The following is a 19,782-nucleotide window of genomic DNA, read 5'->3' as shown; positions in this document are numbered from 1 at the left end:
TGGCCTAGATTATCCTAATAGCCATTTGTCTCCTGGCTTCCCTCTTGCCCTCTTAACTACAGAATAGCCAGTGAATGGCTTCTCATCTCATTGAACAGGTCAAACCGTGACTCTTTTATTTTGGGGTCCTTCAAATACAGAATAAAAATCTTTACCATTCTCTATGGGAATGATGAAGTAGTCTCCCGTCTATAGCTGTACCTCCTCCTAACTCTCCGTCCTTCCATCCCACTCCACCCTCTCCACAATCCCTTTCCTTTGCTGATCCGAGACAAGGCACCATATGCCCATACTTCTACCTCTGGGTCTTTGCACTTGCTGTTCCTTCTGCCTCAAACACACATTGCCAAACAGCAGCATGGCCAGCTTCCTCGTTCACTTCCTTCAGGCATCTGTTAGTATTTCCCATCAGAGGAATCTTCCCTAACCGATCTACCTAAAATGGCACCCTTACCCCTGCTTTTCCTTATGCTTTTCCTGTTTTTCATTATTTATGTTTTCTTGCCACTTAGAATATATGCTCCATGAGAACAGGCATTTTGTTCATTACTTGTCTTCTTAGCACCTAGAATCATACCTACTATGTGGTAGGCACACAAAAGATGTTTGCTGAAAAACCATTCAGAATCCTCTTTCACCGACACTGGCTTGAATCGGTCCTCATACTGGCCCAAAACATTTTAAGTTTTATCTCAGTCCCATTTCTTAATGTATCAGATTACTTAATTACATTTCTTTCTACAACTCTGTCTTCTCACTGACCATTTATTAATTCCCAAAACAGCTGCCATTTGACAATTTCTTCAGCATTTAGAAAAAGCCCAGTTCTCCTTAGCTACTGTATTGTATTATAATATTGTGACTATAGTAACTTGAGTTAATTTTTATTCAACTGACTTAATATTGAAGGTCATGAAACATTCATTTCCACCCTGAAACTATAGCCTTTTATTCTCCAATGAAATCACAAATCAGAAGCAATAAAATGCAGAATTCTACAGTCCAGTCCCCAATTAGGAATAATTTCTCTTGCCTTTGAATTATCCACGTTTGTCTCTTCTTCCTATTCTCCCTTCCTGCTGTTCAAATTTTATCGATCACAGGATTTTTTCCAGTATTGGTTCATTGGAAGGTAAGAAAACACGAACACATCAAATTAGTTTATGTACTTGACCACAGTCATAACCAAAAAGCAGATCATGGTGGTCCAAGAACACTGGCTACCATGGGGACGGTAAAGTAATGAGTTTACTCGTCTGTTATCCTTGGTCTCCTCTATTCTGAAGGTCCACAGTAACTGCAAGGTCTCTCTGCAGAGACAGTCAATGAAAAAGGAACAATTTTCCATCAGGAAGATCTCAAACTCTTGGCTACAAGTCACCTTTGTTCTTCCTTTGATGTCGCCCCCACCCCCGACTTTTTAGCTGTCTACTTCATTGACAAAATGTCCCAGTGGCTTTAACAAATCCACGTGAATTTATATTTACCCTTAGGAAGCACCGTCTTTCAAAAAACAACAAACTTGCAAAAAAGAATCAATCTTCATACCATTTTATAGTTTTGATTTTTATTTCTACTTGGCATTAATGGGATTTTAAAATGTCACCATGGACTCATTTATTACAAATTCTACCTATTGACTTAACTTGACATCTGTACCATTAAGACTGGATGTCAAAGATAATTTAAAAAATATTTCAAGTGATTAAACATTCTGAAAATTGTAGCTTTAAAAATTGTTTTTAGAACATTTGGCAATATTACTTCTGGGTAAATATCTACAAGAATGGAAAGAAGGATATCAGAGAGAGATCTGCACGTCCCTGTTCACAGCAGCACTATTCACAAGAGACGGGTGGAAGCCAAGCCGCCCAGATGTCCATGGACGGATGAACAGACAAAATGTCATACATACAATGGAATACTATGCAGCTTTAAAAGGAAGGAAATCCTGTCATATGCTACAACATGAAAGAACTTTGAGGACACAATGCTAAGTGAAATAAGTTACAAAAGGACAGATATTATGTCTCTAAGTCACAGAAGAAATTCAAATTTAAATCAAACTCAGAAAATTAATGGCGGTTTCCATGGCTTGGAGAAAGGGCATAAGGCAGTTGTTTAATGGACACTGCATTTAGTTCCGCAAAATGAGGACGTGTTGAAGCCGTTTCATAACAACGTAAGTAACTTAACACTATTGAACTGTACACTTAAAAATGGGTAAGATGGTAAATTTTATGGTGTTCTTACCACACACAAAAGGCAAAACACATTTGCTTTGATTGCATATAGATTTTGATGGAGATGGGACAGGAGAGATGCTTATAACGTCTATGTAACATTTGTCCCTATAATGCAATTTCCTTTCAAACCACATACCAAAAAACCTGTCATAAACTTAGTATTTGTTAAGTATTCCAAGTACAGAGCATCCTAAATTATAGTTCATTAATTAAGGAGGAATGACTAATGTACAGACTAGCGGTTATCGGACTCATGTCTGTCTCCTTCGCTAAGCAGACAGCAAGCTCCAGGATTTGGTTCTGTTCACCATTATACTGCCACGGACTAGAAAATGGGGCGTAAGTATTTACTGAATGAATATGGTGTTCAATGCTTGGAGATGCAGTAAAATTCAGGTCTGTAATCACCAAGTTCAGGTGTAGTAAGAGATATACCATAAAGGAGGCAGAATCAACTTTCAAAAAACTAATTTTAATCAAAACAAAAATTGTTGATCATTAACAAGTTTATAAAACAGTGATTTAGTTACATAAATAAATTGATATCAGTGTATCAAATCTTAATTACTTTCAACTTCATGAGCATGTTTACATGGGTGATGAAGTACAACCTTTTTTTTTTCTTTTTACCTATTATAATAAATAAAATGGAGCGCATGAAATAGTTCTAAACAAAAATACCTACAAACATACCTCTAGCATGTTCTCTAATGAAGGAACAAGAGACACTGGACAACTTTTGCACCAAAACATAAAAATTGCTTTAAAAAGCACAAGGTTACAGAACCATCAGCTAAAGACACTATACTGTAACCAAAGTTGGTATTTAATAATATAATGAACAGTTTGGTAGTTAGATCTCCAGTTTGGTTATTTTAAAGCATTAAGACAAGGCAAGATAGAAGGCTGCTTTTGTTTTGAGTAATTCTAGAGAAAATAAAATATATTTTAAAAAAAGGAAAGAAAACTGAAAAGTAGAACAGTCATACCTACACAACTTTCTGTCCTGCACAAAGTCAAAATACCTATGCAGAATAGACATATAATATATATAATGTTATTTGTGCACAAAGGTTAGCTTATTAGCTCACTGCAAAGGCGTTATGTATCACATGTCAATTGTTTTGGAAAACATTTTGCGTCTGCATCAAAAAGATATCCCTTGTAAGTTTCCTAGGCGAGGAGGCACGAACCCCAACTCCGGCAACTGTGTATTCTTAATGCTAAGGCTTGCTGCTCTGGCTGTGTGTTTGTTGTCCCTCTTTCTTTAGTGCCTGTTACAAGCATGTGTTGTGTAGTGGTTGTTGGTGGTGGTATGTGTGTGTCTTGTCTCTGCGTGTATACATATATATGTATACATAAGTTGTATAAATATATATACATATATAATTTCTCCCAATAGATCTCAGTCCAACCATGCAATCCAAAAGGTGGCTCTGCATAGATGCCCAGCATGAAGTTCACCGCCTGAGCCAACCCTGAAGCAAGGCGCACTTTTAGTTCTTCTGATAGGTTTTCTCTCAGTTTTTGTTTTTGTTTAAAACCAAGCTACTGCAGCTTCAAGTATTTTGCATTACATAGAATATTTTTTATAAATTAGTTAATGTTATATTTTCAATATTCAGACATATACTATAATATATATACAGTACAATAAATGCTCTCATTCTTTTTTTAATTTTTTTGATAAATCCCTGAGAATGTATGTTGACAGTCGCTAAGTTTCCACATGCACAAGCGTCATGTGCCATGCTTCTGGACGAACAGCACTGCAAAGCCACGTGGGTCAGCCTTTTAACTATTAGATTTCGCTTTGTTGGTTTGTTTAAATATGCTGAAAATGTAAAGATGAGTTACAAAGAAGTAAAGCTGAATCCATTCGAGGTACTTATCACAGGATGGAGGTGTTTTGTTTGGTTTTTAAAGCCATTTCAATTATTTTTTTGAGGCTGTGAACGTATACAGAAAACAGGAGAGCTATGTGGACTTTTGCCACTTGACAACATATACTCAGTGTAAACCAAACTTTTTTAACCTCTCTCTCATACAAAATTTAAAAAAAATTAAAAAAATATAATAAAATAAAAGGAAAGAAACAAGGAGAAAGGGAAGAAAATTAAGAACACACAAACTTTCACAACATGACAATTTAGTTTGAAAACACAACATAACTATACACATATAACACCGGTGTGGCTCTGTTCTTTAAGTTAAAAAGGGTACAAAGGCAGGCTCAAGTAAAAACAAACTGTCCCTCCCATCCCCACCCCCCAACCCCATTCATACAAGTTCTATCAACCAAACCTCTCCCGAACCAACATCATCAGTTTCTTTTTGCCTTTGTAGATTTGTTTCAGGTTGTCAATAAACTGTGTAAACTGAATGTGTCCGTCATGCGCCATTAAGAAGGTCTCTCGGGCCTTGCTGAGGAACTCTATAAACTCACTATAGTGCCGAGGACTGATGTGTGTGAGTCGTGAGTGCGTTGTGTTGATGTAGGCCCCGATCGTGGCATCCAAGAGTTGCCTCAAGGGAGCTTTGTCCAGTGACATGAGCTTCCCAGAGTTCCTCCTCCCATGCAGTCCCACCATGCCAGGAGTGGTCAGCGTGCACCTGCGCAGAATGTCCGACAGTACCGTTGCACACTTGACGCTCTTGACCACCAGAGGTATTATAGCTGCAAGCTCATTCTTACCAAGGGAGTGGCTAAGTGCACAGGCCCACAAAACGTCATTGATGGCGGGGTGCGTGTCCTGATTGTAGCTCAGGTTGAGATGGGTCATGGCCAGGGTGGCCAGCTTGTAGGCCCTCATGGGGTACCCGCGGTGCTCCATGTACCGTGCTATCGTGAAGAGCTGGCTATAGCTCATGCCGGTTGTAGCAGCGTCCAGAACAATTTGGTATGCCGTCTCAAAAGCTATGTGATCCTTTTCACACAGGGTCAGCGCAGAGAGGGCACAGTTCTGAGGGTCCTTCATGGCACACTGCAATGCGAGTGTCCGGGCACTGCTGGCCAGCTTTTCCTGCTGATGGCAGTCCAGGTGGAGGCGGACGATGGTGCTATTGGACATCACGGTGGTTGCAACTATACTTGTGGCCTCAGTGGGAGTAAAAAGTGTAAACCAGCTCTGCATGATGCTATCCAGGGCGTAAACACCTGCAAGGAACACAGAGAAGCCCTATTAAGGACAAGGACGCTTCCTAAAGGTCTAGTCTTATTTCCCTTTATAATCAATGCTTACATTGTTAACCATCACAGAACATGAGCCAGGCCAGAAAATCCTGTAAGGTAAGGTGCCTGGGAGCAACCTTCTAGAATAAGGTTATTATAGATTGCGATTCAGTGACATGCCTGAAAGGAACATGAACTTCCTGTAACACAGAACTAATCCTGCGGGTAGCTGGGATCTGCACTGTGCTGCTTGGCATTTCAGACAACGGCTTTTGCTAATGAGTTCTAGTTCACTGGGGCCTCCTGTCAAGTTACCCATTATAGAATCTAAGTCAGAAAAACCACAACCCTCACCAAAATAGACAGTTTTTATGTGGCATGTGAGTGTTTGTGTGTAAATTTAAAGTATACATGATACAAAATGATTAAGACACAAAAAGAAGCAGGAAAATGTGACCCATAATCAAGAGGAAAAAGTCAACAGAAGCAGACCTACAGATGACTCAGATGTTGGAAATGGCTGAAAAGGACTTTAAAATAAACACTATAAGTACACAAACCCAACATGCCTCAACTGTAGAAAAATCCTAAAGGTGAGTGATTCAAAGAGAAGGTGCTAAATTGCAGACAGAAATCAGGTCTATATCTTGGTGCAGGGGAAGGGAAGCTGTGTGGCAGTTCTTAAATTGGTATTACCTTTGTATTGTTTCACTAAAGCACCACATCAATTATCTAAGTATAATTTTTATATTGAGACCAATTTCCCTTTTTCCAAAATTAAAACCATTACAGATTCATAAAAGAAAAATAACAAGGATGATTTTACAGAATATGCTGTGTCAGTATGTTAAGATCAAGGTAGCGGTTTCTTCTCAGCAAGAGGTAGGTATCCTTTTTTTATGCAAACAGGAAGAAAGTCCCTTTAACCAACATTAATTTTCCACAGCCACCATTTCTCTTGTGTTGGCCATCCTGCAGGAAGGCAGTCTTCATTAGTGCTGATTTACCACGCAGAGGGGAAGCAGGTGGCGAAAGGTCTCACAAATTGCAGTGTATAGGCAATCAGGGGACCTTCTTACAGCTAGCTACGATTTCTCACACATCTGAAAGATCACCGTCCTAAACCATACCCAGTGGCCATTTCTCTGCTGGACACTATGGCATATGCCCTAAGATGATGAAGAAACCACTTAGAGCAACTAGGTAACTACATTATTTTCACTGAAATGGAAAGAACCACTAATCCAGTCTCAAGTTAGCTTCAAAGGTGGGCTCCAATCTACCAAGGATTCACTCTAGTAGCCTTTAGTATAAAATGGTGAACTTGATTATCACAAAAGTTTCTAAAAGCACCTTAAAAGTGACAGAACACTTGGATAAAAAGTGTTTGCTTGCTGACTTATTCCATTTTCAATAAGAGTCTGCAGCCCACATCCTTGTCAGTCTGGAAAAGGAGCAACGGAGCGGGTACGACCTTAGGATAGAAGGAAGGGAGCCCCGGCAGGTTACTGGAAGGGCGGGAGCCTGGAGAAGTCAGTGAAAGGAAGAGTGGCAACGTCCTGTGTCTGTGACTGAGTGGCACTGGCCCCGCAGTCCTGGGAAAGCTCTGTCTGCAGCCTCCACCTACCCACTTCAGTGGCACAGGTCACCAGCCATCTGACCATCTCCCGCCGCCGCCAATTTAAGGTTGACAGTGTCATCCGCATAACCTGTGAGGAAAGACAGAATAACAAAATGGTTTGAAGATTATCTCAAGTCAGTGGAAATACAAAACAAATCATTCCAAAGTATAAACTACAAAGCACGTGCCCTATGACAGGAGGATGGAGAGCCAGAGCCATATTTACAGCAAAGCTCTGCATATGATTTTGGATTTGTCCTCAGCTCCCCTAGCTGGCCTTGTCGCAGCTGGAGAGCCACATCTACTTCTGGTGGGTGACTGCCCAGATGTGGCATCCTGGGCAAGTCCTCATTTCAGTCATGTTTCTCTTCCACAAAATCAGAGGCCTGGCCTGAGGCATCACCACAGTCCCGGCCCTCTCCTCCTCCCCAGCTCTAACAGCCCATGGCTTCAGATTTCTGGAGCTCCTCTGAACTAATTCTGATTAGAAGCCCTCGGATGGCAAAGAAGTGTTTTAAAATAATTGTTCTAGTCAATCTTTCCATCTCTGGTTACTTTGTCGGGCTATTATGAAGATGACCCAGGTCTGTGGAAAGAAATCAGCTTAGTGATATGATTTTGTTTTTCACTTTCTAATAAGGGATCCCCAGATAAACTACCCCTCTGTTCCTGCTTCCCCCATTCCTTAAGATTCAGAACATCTAGGGACGTAGCTCCTACAGCCCTGGAAAGGCCCCGTGGAATTTCTTCCTGGACCCTAAAGGAAAAAGGCAGGGAACACACTTTCAGTAATCTGGCACTGAACCAAAAACACTGCCAGGGTTCCAAATAACCAAAACTTGTATTAACATTCATTTTTTCCTGTATCATACCTTTAGAAGGCAAAAGAAACAAAAATAAGCCAATAAACAGAATTTACTTTTAAAAAGAAACATCTAAAATGTCATTTTATTGCATAAATGCAATCAATCTCCGATACCCTCTGTTTTACAGTATTATATACAGTAAGAGCATTTTCTTACAATCCAGTTCTTTACACTTCATTGATCACTATTAGGAGACTCCATACCTAGAACCAGATTAATCATCTAATCAGGGCATTCAATTCCCCATAGGTAACCAGAGGATAACAATATATTTCATTGCTTTTTATGGGACAGGGGGCGACAAATGAAATTGAGATTCCCTGATAAAAGTAAAAACAAACCTTTCAGTCCCTGGTTTAACACAGTAATCTTTTCAGAAACTATCAGGAAGCAGATACCTATCTGCGTAACTAACTGAAAAGGTCCTGGTCCCATGTCCACGCAGGCCTGCTGAATGCTGAAACTGGACCCTGGCCCACTTACTCCTCCTTTACCTAATTTTATCATGGTTATAAAAAAGAGGCAAAGCTGCCCATTTACTAGGAAAATGCAAAACAATAAAATTCATATTTGATCTAAAAATTTACCCCTAACAACTGAATCTTTGTTATACACGATAGTTTTATTGAAGTCTCATTGGAGCAATCATTCTCCTCCATTCACTAAAGAAGAAAAGGTGACGTTAAGACTGTCATTAAGAAAATGAGTGTTTTATCTGAAAGACACAGACTGGCTTCTAAGTATAAATACAGTCCCTGCACCTCCAGCAGCAGCTGGTTCAGCTGGGAATGACTTCAGCTCTGAAGTACAGTGCTCTCCTGGCAGTCTAACCGATTTTGTCACCAAACTCATTTACCTGGCACTAAAAAAATCCACAAAACCAACAGAAACAGCCTTAGCCAGTGACTCTGTTTAGCAATCCCCTACACCCCGGCAAAGACCATCGGTCACATACCTGCAGGCCCAGCTCCAGGGACACTTTCAAAAGAGTGATGTCGGGCAAACTGTCCATGAGAGTTGCTATTTTAAATGCATCTTGGGCAAGCTTGAAGATGTGGGATGAGGAGTGAATGTTTTTCTGGATGGATTCTAATACTGTTTCCAGCCTCCGAACATCGCCTGCGATGAACAAGAAAAAAGCAAACCAAATCAAATCAAAGAAAATAAAAAAATTCATACCCCCCCCCCACAGAAATAAAAAAGAAAACAAAGTAAGACATAAAGCACAAGTTAATATACCTGAAACGTTCAGAGAGGTTACAACTAAGCGTTCCAGAGTGACTGCAATGTCCGTGAACCTTGGCTTCACAAACAGCAGCACGGAGACACACCCTCAGTGACTACCAGCACATGTGACCCAGAACCCGCTGAGATAGCAAATAGCGCTCCTGGTTCTACTTATGTATTTCTGGTGAATATTTCGGGGGGGAGGGGAACACAAAACATAACCTAACTTTTTAATCTGCTTCTGAATCTCAACCACCACTTCCACAGCACGATAACTAAACCTCAGCTCTGCCGCAAGCAAGTTCAGTTATGCAGGTAAATGAGGAAAATGCCAGGCTCAAACGTGTAACACCTGTTTTGCCTCATAAGCTAAGATCTAATGCAAAGCTATCCCCTACAACCCGAGATAAGCACCGCTATTGAGAATTTGATAGCAAACATGAACCTTAAAAAAAAAGGCAAACTAACAAAATAACCATGAGGCCTCGGGACAACCCATACCTTTGGCTGCAGTTAGCATGGTGGATGCCAGCTCACACTGCTGGGACTCGATGTGGCTTAGCGTGAACCAGCGGGGGTATCGGTTGGGAACAACTGACGCAATGTGGTGTGGGCGGGTGAGGTCTCCTGTTGGAGCAGCAGATTCCAATACTAGCAACCTGTAATGAGAAGAGACAGGGCAGGTGGCTTCTAGTTATTACTTGTCTATCACCTTGGCCACAGGGACTGGCCAGTAGCCAGAGTGTGGGGTGATGGTGGGAGAAATGTTCGGGTCCTCGGTGCAGGAAGAACTGGGACAGCTACACTCTGCTGTCTGGATGCTAAAGTCACCTCACCGACTGCTCACTACCCAAACCTAAGAGATTTCTTTAACATTATTCAGGAAATTGCAAAATTCAAGGAAATTAAGATATGTAACAATGAAGACGTTTGAAACTCAGTCTTGATGTTTACCTACTTTAAAATATTTGAATCTTACTACTCATTAAAAAATAAAAACCACCAGAAGCCTGAGTGCAGTTAATATATTAAGACTGGGACGGCAACTGTCAGGGATCAGTGGGTAGTGAAGATGCATCAGCTTAACTTCTTACAATGCAAAACAAGAGAGGAAGTAAAACCAGAATAACTCCCTTTCCATTATTCATACTTAAAAAAAATTAGTTCCTTATTACTTCAGAATTTGTAGTTAGGATATGTTCTTTCAATTATATCAGAAGATGATGAATGCAAATGATCCCAGTATTTGTCCCTTGACAGTCTATAAATTTAGTGTGATTTCCTATTTCAACTGATCTTTGATTAAGAATATATTGACAAATAATGAATAATTATTAAAAACAAAGCACATGCTTAGTTACTGCCTCCAAACATAAGTTACAAAGAAGTTGGGACAGTAGCTACAGCTGCAATAATTTCTTTACAATCATCAAAACACGAACATTCACTCAAGGACATCATTGTTAGAAACTGTGGATTAAGAGCTGGGGATCAAGGTCGTTAGCAGGGTCAGGGTATGGGGCTGGCCTTGGGCCCCTCCCAAGAGCAGTTACTGCCCTGGTAAGACAAATGCCTCATTCTCTTTCCCTCTTATCTAGGAACAAAGGATGTTAATGTAAAGGGTGGCAAGGTAGGCAATTAAGTAATAAGAATTTTAGTGGGGCTGCTATTTAGCTTTTCTTAAAAAAACTCAGAATGTCCCTGGGATTCACAGGCAGACCTTTCCAGAGCTATTCTAGAAGAAACCAGTCAATATGAGAAAATGAACGCTGAAAACATCCTTTCCAGCCCACCACCCTAACTTCCAGAAGAAGTAAGAAGTAAGCTCCATGTCTCCTTCCTTCCTGTCCCCCTGGCTTCCCTGAGGTGCTCTACGAGGTCACACTCCCTGCCACAGCAGTCCTCTGGCTGGGGGAGCAGTAGCAGGCAGAAGAGGTGGACAAGCAGTTCCCACACCCTGCTAGCACACCATGAACAAGCTGCCTGAGCAGCACCAAGGGCAATCACAAATCAGTTTCTGAGGGTTAGAAAAGTAAGCCTTTCCACCTGACAGAGAGCTTCAGACATGCCAGACCCACAGAAAAACATGCTACTTTACTCTTAAACTTTACAGTGGTCATAGCAATAGCATCTGGTGGCGTCATAACATTAGCATCCTTCCCTTTACACAGGAGCAGGATTCTTCCATTTGCACGAGTACAGAACTGAGTGAGCATCTGTCTTCATCTGACAACTTCCATTTCAGCTTCGAAAGGTGGAAATAGGAACTTACTTATAATTGTGCTTTAAAATACAAACCAAGTAGTATAAAATAACTTGGTCATTTTAGTTTTTAATTTATTTTTTGGTATTTTAAAAATAGACACGAAAATTTAAATGTCTCTTTGTTAGGTGAATGAGATTTTAGGGTACCAAGGAAAACACGTCAAATTAAAGGATATCATGCTCAAAGCATACTGACACTCAGGTGTACACACACACACTCTCCACTGTCGCTGCATAAAAAAGAGGCCTTCTGAAAGAGACAAGCCACACACAGAGAGGCAAGGGTTCGTTTCTGAGTCCACCACACTGGATGCTGGATGCGGACACAGTCTTTGATGAAAAGATTCTATGGGATCAAGCTATTCTCCAGCACCTCAAAGCTTTCAGTTTTATTCATGGCTTATCTTTAGGTGACTGTAATGAGGTCTAATCTGCACTTTAATATAAAAGTATTTTAATTTTTTTTAAAGGAAAAAGTTCATATTTTAAGAAAGGTGGATACTCCTTTCAGGCCCTCAAAATTTAACAGATTACAAATAAGACTGACAAATACAACCTTGTATTCACTAAAAAATATTCACCAAGAACACATTTGTGATGAAAATGATTATGTACTTGGTTGAATTGACTTTTAAAAGGAAAGTGAAAGCAGGTCAGTGACAGAGAGCAACCTGTTCAAACTGCTGATGCTGATGGGGGGGGGGGGGGAAGGGCTGAAGAGCCACGGCAGCAGGCAGAGCTGAGGGCAGCCCCGCAGCCCCGACGTCCTCCAGGGGGCACGAGCACCTGGGAGACACACGCATCCTGCATGGATGGAACATGAATTTACAGCAGGTGGGGAGGGCTCCCTTGATTGTTATAGGTGGTCAGTATACTTATTTACCACTGTTTCAAAAATCTAAATTTCTCAAAGCAATTCTTTATTTAAATAGCAAAACTTCAACTGTTACTCTCATGTGGTTAAACCTGGCCTGAAATCGTTCTCTATTCCCAAATGCTAGCTTCAAAGTACAAAATACCACCATGAGCATGAATATGACAGCTGTTAAGAATACCATTCTTAAAAAAAAAAAAAAATACCATTTTTCCTTTACTTTAAAACAGAAGCCAAACAGCCGACGAATCAACCACTACACAATCCAAGAAGCATATAAATAGGTTCTTTAGATTTCCTGCTGCCTAAGAAACATGAATGAATGAGAAGTCAGGTAACAGCCATTTCTCCCAGCGAGGAATCTGGACTGCGCTGCCCGGCGGGCTGTGCATACGTACCGCATCGCTCTCAGTGCAATTTTGTATGCCAGCTCAGCATCGTGAGGTAGGAGAGAGGTGAAGAGATGCTTGGCAAATGTGTGCATTGGAACGCTCTCCCGGTGGATAATTTCGCCTAAACCACTATATGGTCCGGCTGTGGGAAGAGAGTATACACATTTTACATTCCTAAAACAGGAACTAAGACTTGTAAAGTATACCTTAAAATTGTTATGTAAAATTATAACATAAACAAGCTGATCTAGTTAAGAATGTTCTCTAGGTGACACAGTAGAAAGGAATACAAATCTTAGTGAAAAATGATTCTTCAGGATACAGTATCCAATATCTAAATTTACTTTAGGAACATTCCCCACCACTAAAATGAGGATCACAGAACTAAGGGCAGAGCTTTTTCCACATTATTACTGCTTCAGAGAAAGAAACCTTCTGAATTCAAGAAACATCCTCTGCCAACGTGCTTATCTGGGCATCCAGATTTTCAATTGCACACGACTGCAGCTTAATGTTGGAAGCCACACCTGGACCCCATCAGTCTTGGCGGCACAGACAAGCTGGGTCTCCAGAAAAGCGAGCTCTGATGGGATGGGGTGGGGGGATTCTGAACCACTTATTCAGGGACAAAGACTTTAAACATTGTTGATTTTAATAAGCAGGAATAAATACTGAATCTCAGAAACTGGTTAATAATAAAAGAATAAGTTACCCAACCCAGTTTGATACCATAGGCAAAAGAAAAAATTAAAGTAAATGGAAATTTACCATTTTTAAGACTCCAAAAGACAATTTTAAAAGCAAAATTATATTTAAGTTGTCAAAGTTAATTTCTTAGTCAGTTTTAGTAAGTTAGGACAGGGATGGTGGCAGAGCTGACTCCAACTCTGCTCTCTGAATGCTGCTCTAAGAAGAGCGACACAGACTCGATTACGATAAAGTTTAAAAGGAAACCACCGTGGTTAGCTCAACTACTTTCTACTTAGCTACCTTGAGGTTCAGTTACTGTCAAGTGTTTAATAAATTTGTTTCCATGTCATCTTTGGGTGAAATCTGTTTCATGGTTTCTAGAATTATGAACCATGACACTACTGCTCAAAGGAAATAATGCATTTGTTTCCATAAGAAAAATCAGCCTGGTGAAGAGTTTAGAATCCAAGAACTGCAGTTCAGAAGAAATAGTGAGAGAAGTCACTAAACTGAGTATGGGGCAGGAGCATTATATAGTACAGATCATTTTAATAGGGTATTTTCAAATTTCATTGTTTTATTTTTGGTTTGTATTTTTGAATTATTCATTATTTAAGTACTTGAAAAGCTATATAGGAAACAGCTTACTTTTTTACCTGGACAAACTAAAATCCATCCTAGAATTCTAGGTTTATCAAACCTATTAATCTTTTTCTTATCTTTAAGGTATTTATAAAATGTTTTAGTGATCTGTCATTCTTCAAGTGTTGGTATAGCATTATTGTTCCACCTTTAGTTCAAATAAGGCCAAATTATTTAGGTTATTATTATGAACTGAATGTTTGTTATCTCCCACCCCCCAACTCAATATGTTGAAGCCCCAACTCCCAATGTAACTGTATTTGGAGAAAGGGCCTCCATGAAGGTAATGAAGGTTTAATGAGGTTGGAGGGTGGGGCCCAGATCCAACAGGATTAGTGTCTTTATAGGAAGAGACATCAGAGAGCTAATGCTCTCACACAGGTGCTCTCTCTTGTTCTCTCTCTCTCTCTCTCTCTCTCTCATAGCTCTCTACAAGTTAGAAAGAAGAACCTCACCAGAAACTAAATTGGCCAGCACCTGACCTTAGACTTTTCAGCATCCAGAACAGTGAGGAATAGAAATTTATTGTCTAAGCCACCCAGTCTGTGGTATTCTGTTATGGCAGCCTCAGCAGACTAAGACTAACTCTATTTTACTTAAGAATTAAATACAGCACATTTATAGATTATCTTCTTCATTTATCTTTCATTTCATTTCACTGTTTCCCTTAAACCATCAAGCTATCATTTTTTTACTATGCAGAGAAAGCCATAATGCATAGCCAACATTTTGTTATGATACCTCCCAACAAGCAAAACATTCAGTCAGGTATCACAGAATTACCTGTGGACTAATGAATGTAAGCTCTGACCTCCAGAGTACTGAATGATGAAAGACTGAAATTTGGTACTAAGTTCCCCAGAAGTACTTTTCCAATATGCCAATTGATCCCATTTACCAAGACTGTGGCCAGAAGTGATTAACACTCAGCAACAATACAGGGTTATTGCTTCCTCTTTTTGAGATTCCTGAGGCTACTTCACCCCTGAAATTCCCAGAGTTTAAGTGCATGAAGAGCTTGGTGCCCCAGTGCAGTCAACTCAACCATGAAGTGCTTATCTCCTGGAGGTTACAGAAATGGTGCCTTGGTGTGGCTTCCCCCTGGACGGTCCCGTCCTGCACCACCTACTCTTTGTGAGCCAGGCAGGGTCAGGTAAGGGGAGAAAGCTGGGGGGAGTCGACAACATTCTTATCAGATATAGCTTTTATACAAAGGTCTAGTGTAAAGGTATGAACTAAGTAAAGACTAAGATAGTTAAAAATTATTCATAAGTAATGAACATGGAGAATATTTAAAAAGGTAAATGATAAACAGATATCAGATAACTATCAACACTGAAAAGCACACACCCTCTTCCTATCCTTCAATATAATGGAAACTAAAAGTCAGACTAAGAGCCAATGACAACATAAAAAAGCTTGTAGCGAATAGTTTTGCTTATCTCAAAACAATTATGAGAGGAAAGTAAAAGAAAAACAGTTATGAAAGAATCAAGATCACCTGAAATTAGCCAAGACAGGCTTTTATGTTTAGAGCAGGGGTCCCCAAACTACGGCCCGCGGGCCGCATGCGGCCCCCTGAGGCCATTTATCCGGCCCCTGCTGCACTTCTGGAAGGGGCACCTCTTTCATTGGTGGTCAGTGAGAGGAGCATAGTTCCCATTGAAATACTGGTCAGTTTGTTGATTTAAATTTACTTGTTCTTTATTTTAAATATTGTATTTGTTCCCGTTTTGTTTTTTTATTTTAAAATAAGATATGTGCAGTGTGCATAGGGATTTGTTCATAGTTTTTTTTATAGTCCGGCCCTCCAAAGGTCTGAGGGACAGTGAACTGGCCCCCTGTGTAAAAAGTTTGGGGACCCCTGGTTTAGAGGAAGAAGAAAAAAAAACTTTAGGAGTGTGCTTCAAAATATTAATATTAGAAATTTTTACTAAAATTTAAAAAGTTTCCTTTTTAAATGTTTTTTTTTTTTTTTTTTTTTTTTTTTGTATTTTTCCAAAGTAAGGGGGAGGGGAAGGGAGGCAGGAGCAGACAGACAGACTCCTGCATGTGCCCAACCGGGATGTACCCGGCATGCCCACCAGGGGTCGATGCTTGGCCCCTCTGGGGCATTGCTCCACTGCAGTCAGAGCCATTCTAGCGCCTGAGGCAGAGGCCATGGAGCCATCCTCAGTGCCCGGGCCAACTTTGCTCCAATGGAGCCTTGGCTGCGGGAGGGGAAAAGAAAGAGAAAAAGGAGAAGAGGAAGGGTGGAGAAGCAGATGAGCACTTCTCCTGTGTGCCCTGGCCGGTAATCAAACCCGGGACTTCAACACGCCGGGCTGACGCTCTACCACTGAGCCAACTGGCCAGGGCACCCTTTCAAATGTATTTCTAACACATATAATATAAATGTATAATGTATTTGTTTAAAATGTTTTCTTTCAAATAGATCTTCAGACAAATAAAAGGTTTTGAAATGCTCTATTCTCTAATTTTCTTCCCCATATGTAACAGTTCTGAACATGAGTTGAAGATACCACACTTTATGAGCCCATCCATCACAGAGAATCCCACAGTAACAACAGGTACTTCAGAGACAGAAGTAATTTTACCAGTTAGACATCACCTAAATTTACACAAAAGATTACATTACCATACTAATTTTACTAAAAAAATTTTTTTTTAACTCTTAACCTTATAAAAAGAAGAAAATTAGGCTGTGCCTTAAAGAGTCCATGCAACCTTACCTTGCTCAATCTACACCTAACAAATTCTCTGAAATAATTAGTGCCATGGAAACTCGCTCCTGCAGCTTTCAGTCCTTTGTCAGCATGGGTAAACGACAGACTCAAAATCCAGATGTTGTGGAACAGCCAGTAATTCAGAGGAATGCCAACCAGTTTCCCTTTTATTATTTAACTGATCAAGCAAAGAGGAACATGGCTACCAACAATAGCTCACTACATTGCAACCTTGCATTTATCTTAGGAACAGCACAACCAAAATTAAAACAGTCCTTTTCAGAGCATGTGGCATTAAAGGGGGCTCATTTCCAATAGGCTACACTATGTGACCACCTAAATCAAATGATATCAATCTAAACTGAACATCTGTATTTTTTTAAATACTAGATTTGGATAATAAATATGCCTATGACACTCACTGACCATATACCAACCAGGACAACTATCACATTGAATAATTCAAACAGTACCCCCAACGTAAGACAGCTTAGTGCCCAAATAAAATTGGCTAAACAAGTGGAAAATCTCTTTATTACAATACCTTCTAATAGGAAGACTGCTTGCTTGCGAAAAATTTTCACCAGTGTGTCATCCAATTCAATTTCCTGAAGCTTGGAAATGAGCTGCTCCTCATTCCGGCAAACCTTCTCCTGTGTGTACAGCCCATCAGGCATGATCCGCTGCTGCCCCAGCCCTATCAGGGCCACTTCCACCGCCAGTGTTAAATAGGATTCCCCTTCTTCTAAAAATTTGTGGGCAGGTAGATGCTGATATTCCAGAGATTTGCACTGTCCCATAGTCTCTGTAAAATGTCACAAAAGAAATCAGAAATCTGTATTTTTTCAGGTACAGATATTAGTTTTACCCAGTACTCCTAAATGAACAATTGGTTTAATTCCAAGAAGGCCAGAAAACAAGCACACAGTTTTCCAGTATCTTTTTAAAAATGCCCATAAATGATTAAATGTATACATTTTGGGGGGTAGAATATTATAAATATTTTTCTCCCACTGAAAATCAATGACCAAAAAAAAAGTATAAATCTAAGAAAAGATACTAAGAATACATAAGTGGAGAAAATTTTTAATTAAACAAAGTGTAAAATTATATGACTGTAATAGTTACCAATTCTTAAAAGTCTGGCATTAAAAAAGTTTGCACACTTTTATCAAAATGTTAAAATTTATAATGAAAACAGTAGAGAACATATGTAACCCAATTTCAAGATCCATTTTTGCCATTAGTTATCACAAAAGTAATGATTCTTTGAGCATTCTCTTATTTTGGTTGTTTCTATTAGAAATATTAACAAACTTCAACCACTGAACTCCCAAGGAAAGTATGTTCATTGGCTTTGACCTTCCACCCTCCTGGTGGTTTGGGGTCACCCATAATCCATGAGGGAACCCACCACAGGGGAAAATATGGAGGGGAAGATAATTACCCCCCTGAGCTCACCCAGCCACGGGAGCAGCAAAGGGACAATCCTTCCTCCCTCCCATATGATGCATATCCTTATTCTATATCTTCACGCTGGAAAATAGGTCACAAATGCAGTTAAATTCTTAAATGCACAATCACTGACTGGAAGAGAATATGCTTAAGGTTCTTACACAGGCTTCCACTGTCAAATCTGCGCCTGCCAGAAAAGTGCTGAGAAGGTCTATTTCCTTGCTGTCTTGTAGGTATTATTAATTGTATGTATTCATAAAACAAACTGTGAAGAAAAATAATGACCAATGCCATTCAGAGTTTAGGAAAAAAAGGCAACATGAGACACATATCAATGGTTGTACCTGTGAAATTTGAGAATCCAGGAAAGCTTTCATCGTCCATGCGGCAGGCTTCCATAAGACTGCTGAAGAGGGTGCCCACAGGGTCCAGAGGGTGCCCAACCCAGCCCTCCAGGTTGGTTATCGAGGTTATGCTTTTATGGGGCAGCTCTGTGTAAGAAAGGGGAATTGAGAGATGGAGAGAAGTAAGAGAGGCTTTACCATTTAATAATAGCACCCTAACAAATTAATACTGAATTTCATTAAAAACAAAGGTACATATAATCCTCAACTTGTGAACTATTTTGAATTCTAAAGATTCGTCCCTAAGTCAATATAAATGGTACTAACCTTCTAGAACAGCTCCCAAACATCTATTTAATTCATGCATCCAGGGGACTGGGTTAACATTACAACTTACATGATTAAATTATGCTGTGTGAGGAAAAGTCAATTCCAGATTTTCACCTGAGAAGCTAGGGACAATTCCCCAAACTTCCTAGGAGTGACATTACACAGGACTAAAAAGTGCTCCCAGAATTACCACTGGGTAACTCTCCAACCCTATTAAGATACTCTCAGAGTCAGTGCTCACTGATCATCTAAGTTGGAGACTAGAGGGCAGCTGTAGCCTGGGTCAGACTTGGACTCCCCCATGAATATTATTAAATTACTTTCATATCACCTCTTAAAAGTGTTCCTTATCATGGATCAGTAAGCCATTCAAGGGAGGACCTTTGCCACAAAGAGAAACTATAGCAGAAGATAACATATAATTTGTATGAAACACATCCTTTTCATTTTTTTCACAGAATGTTAGCACTTTCAAGTTCTTAGTTAAATTACAGAGTACTGAAAGAAAGCTGCAAATATATTTTTTTTTTGTATTTTTCTGAAGCTGGAAACGGGGAGAGACAGTCAGACAGACTCCCGCATGCGCCCGACCGGGATCCACCCGGCACGCCCACCAGGGGCAACGCTCTGCCCACCAGGGGGCGATGCTCTGCCCCTCCAGGGCATCGCTCTGCCGCGACCAGAGCCACTCTAGTGCCTGGGGCAGAGGCCAAGGAGCCATCCCCAGCGCCCGGGCCATCTCTGCTCCAATGGAGCCTTGGCTGCAGGAGGGGAAGAGAGAGACAGAGAGGAAGGAGGGGGTGGGGGTGGAGAAGCAAATGGGCGCTTCTCCTATGTGCCCTGGCTGGGAATCGAACCCGGGTCCCCCGCACGCCAGGCCGACGCTCTACCGCTGAGCCAACCGGCCAGGGCCTGCAAATATTTTAAGGCAT

General features: G+C 40.4%; 1 protein-coding gene across 2 annotated transcripts in view; it reads right to left on the bottom strand.

The window, feature by feature from the left end:
- Positions 1-2,697: 2,697 nt before the first annotated feature.
- Positions 2,698-19,782, bottom strand: part of ZSWIM6 (zinc finger SWIM-type containing 6) — a 200,067-nt gene continuing 182,982 nt past the window's right edge. For both annotated transcript variants that reach the window (XM_066375653.1, XM_066375663.1), the window contains 7 exons: positions 18,521-18,667; positions 17,266-17,526; positions 12,670-12,805; positions 9,634-9,791; positions 8,861-9,024; positions 7,046-7,127; positions 2,698-5,403 (listed from right to left, as the gene is read on the bottom strand). In XM_066375653.1, the coding sequence (XP_066231750.1) occupies positions 4,541-5,403; positions 7,046-7,127; positions 8,861-9,024; positions 9,634-9,791; positions 12,670-12,805; positions 17,266-17,526; positions 18,521-18,667 (1,811 nt within the window). In that variant the 3' untranslated portion in view covers positions 2,698-4,540. The remainder of the gene's footprint in view (positions 5,404-7,045; positions 7,128-8,860; positions 9,025-9,633; positions 9,792-12,669; positions 12,806-17,265; positions 17,527-18,520; positions 18,668-19,782) is intronic.

Source organism: Saccopteryx leptura, chromosome 1, assembly GCF_036850995.1.
Source record: "Saccopteryx leptura isolate mSacLep1 chromosome 1, mSacLep1_pri_phased_curated, whole genome shotgun sequence".
Lineage (NCBI taxonomy): Eukaryota > Metazoa > Chordata > Mammalia > Chiroptera > Emballonuridae > Saccopteryx > Saccopteryx leptura.
This window is presented reverse-complemented; position numbering and strand designations above follow the sequence as displayed.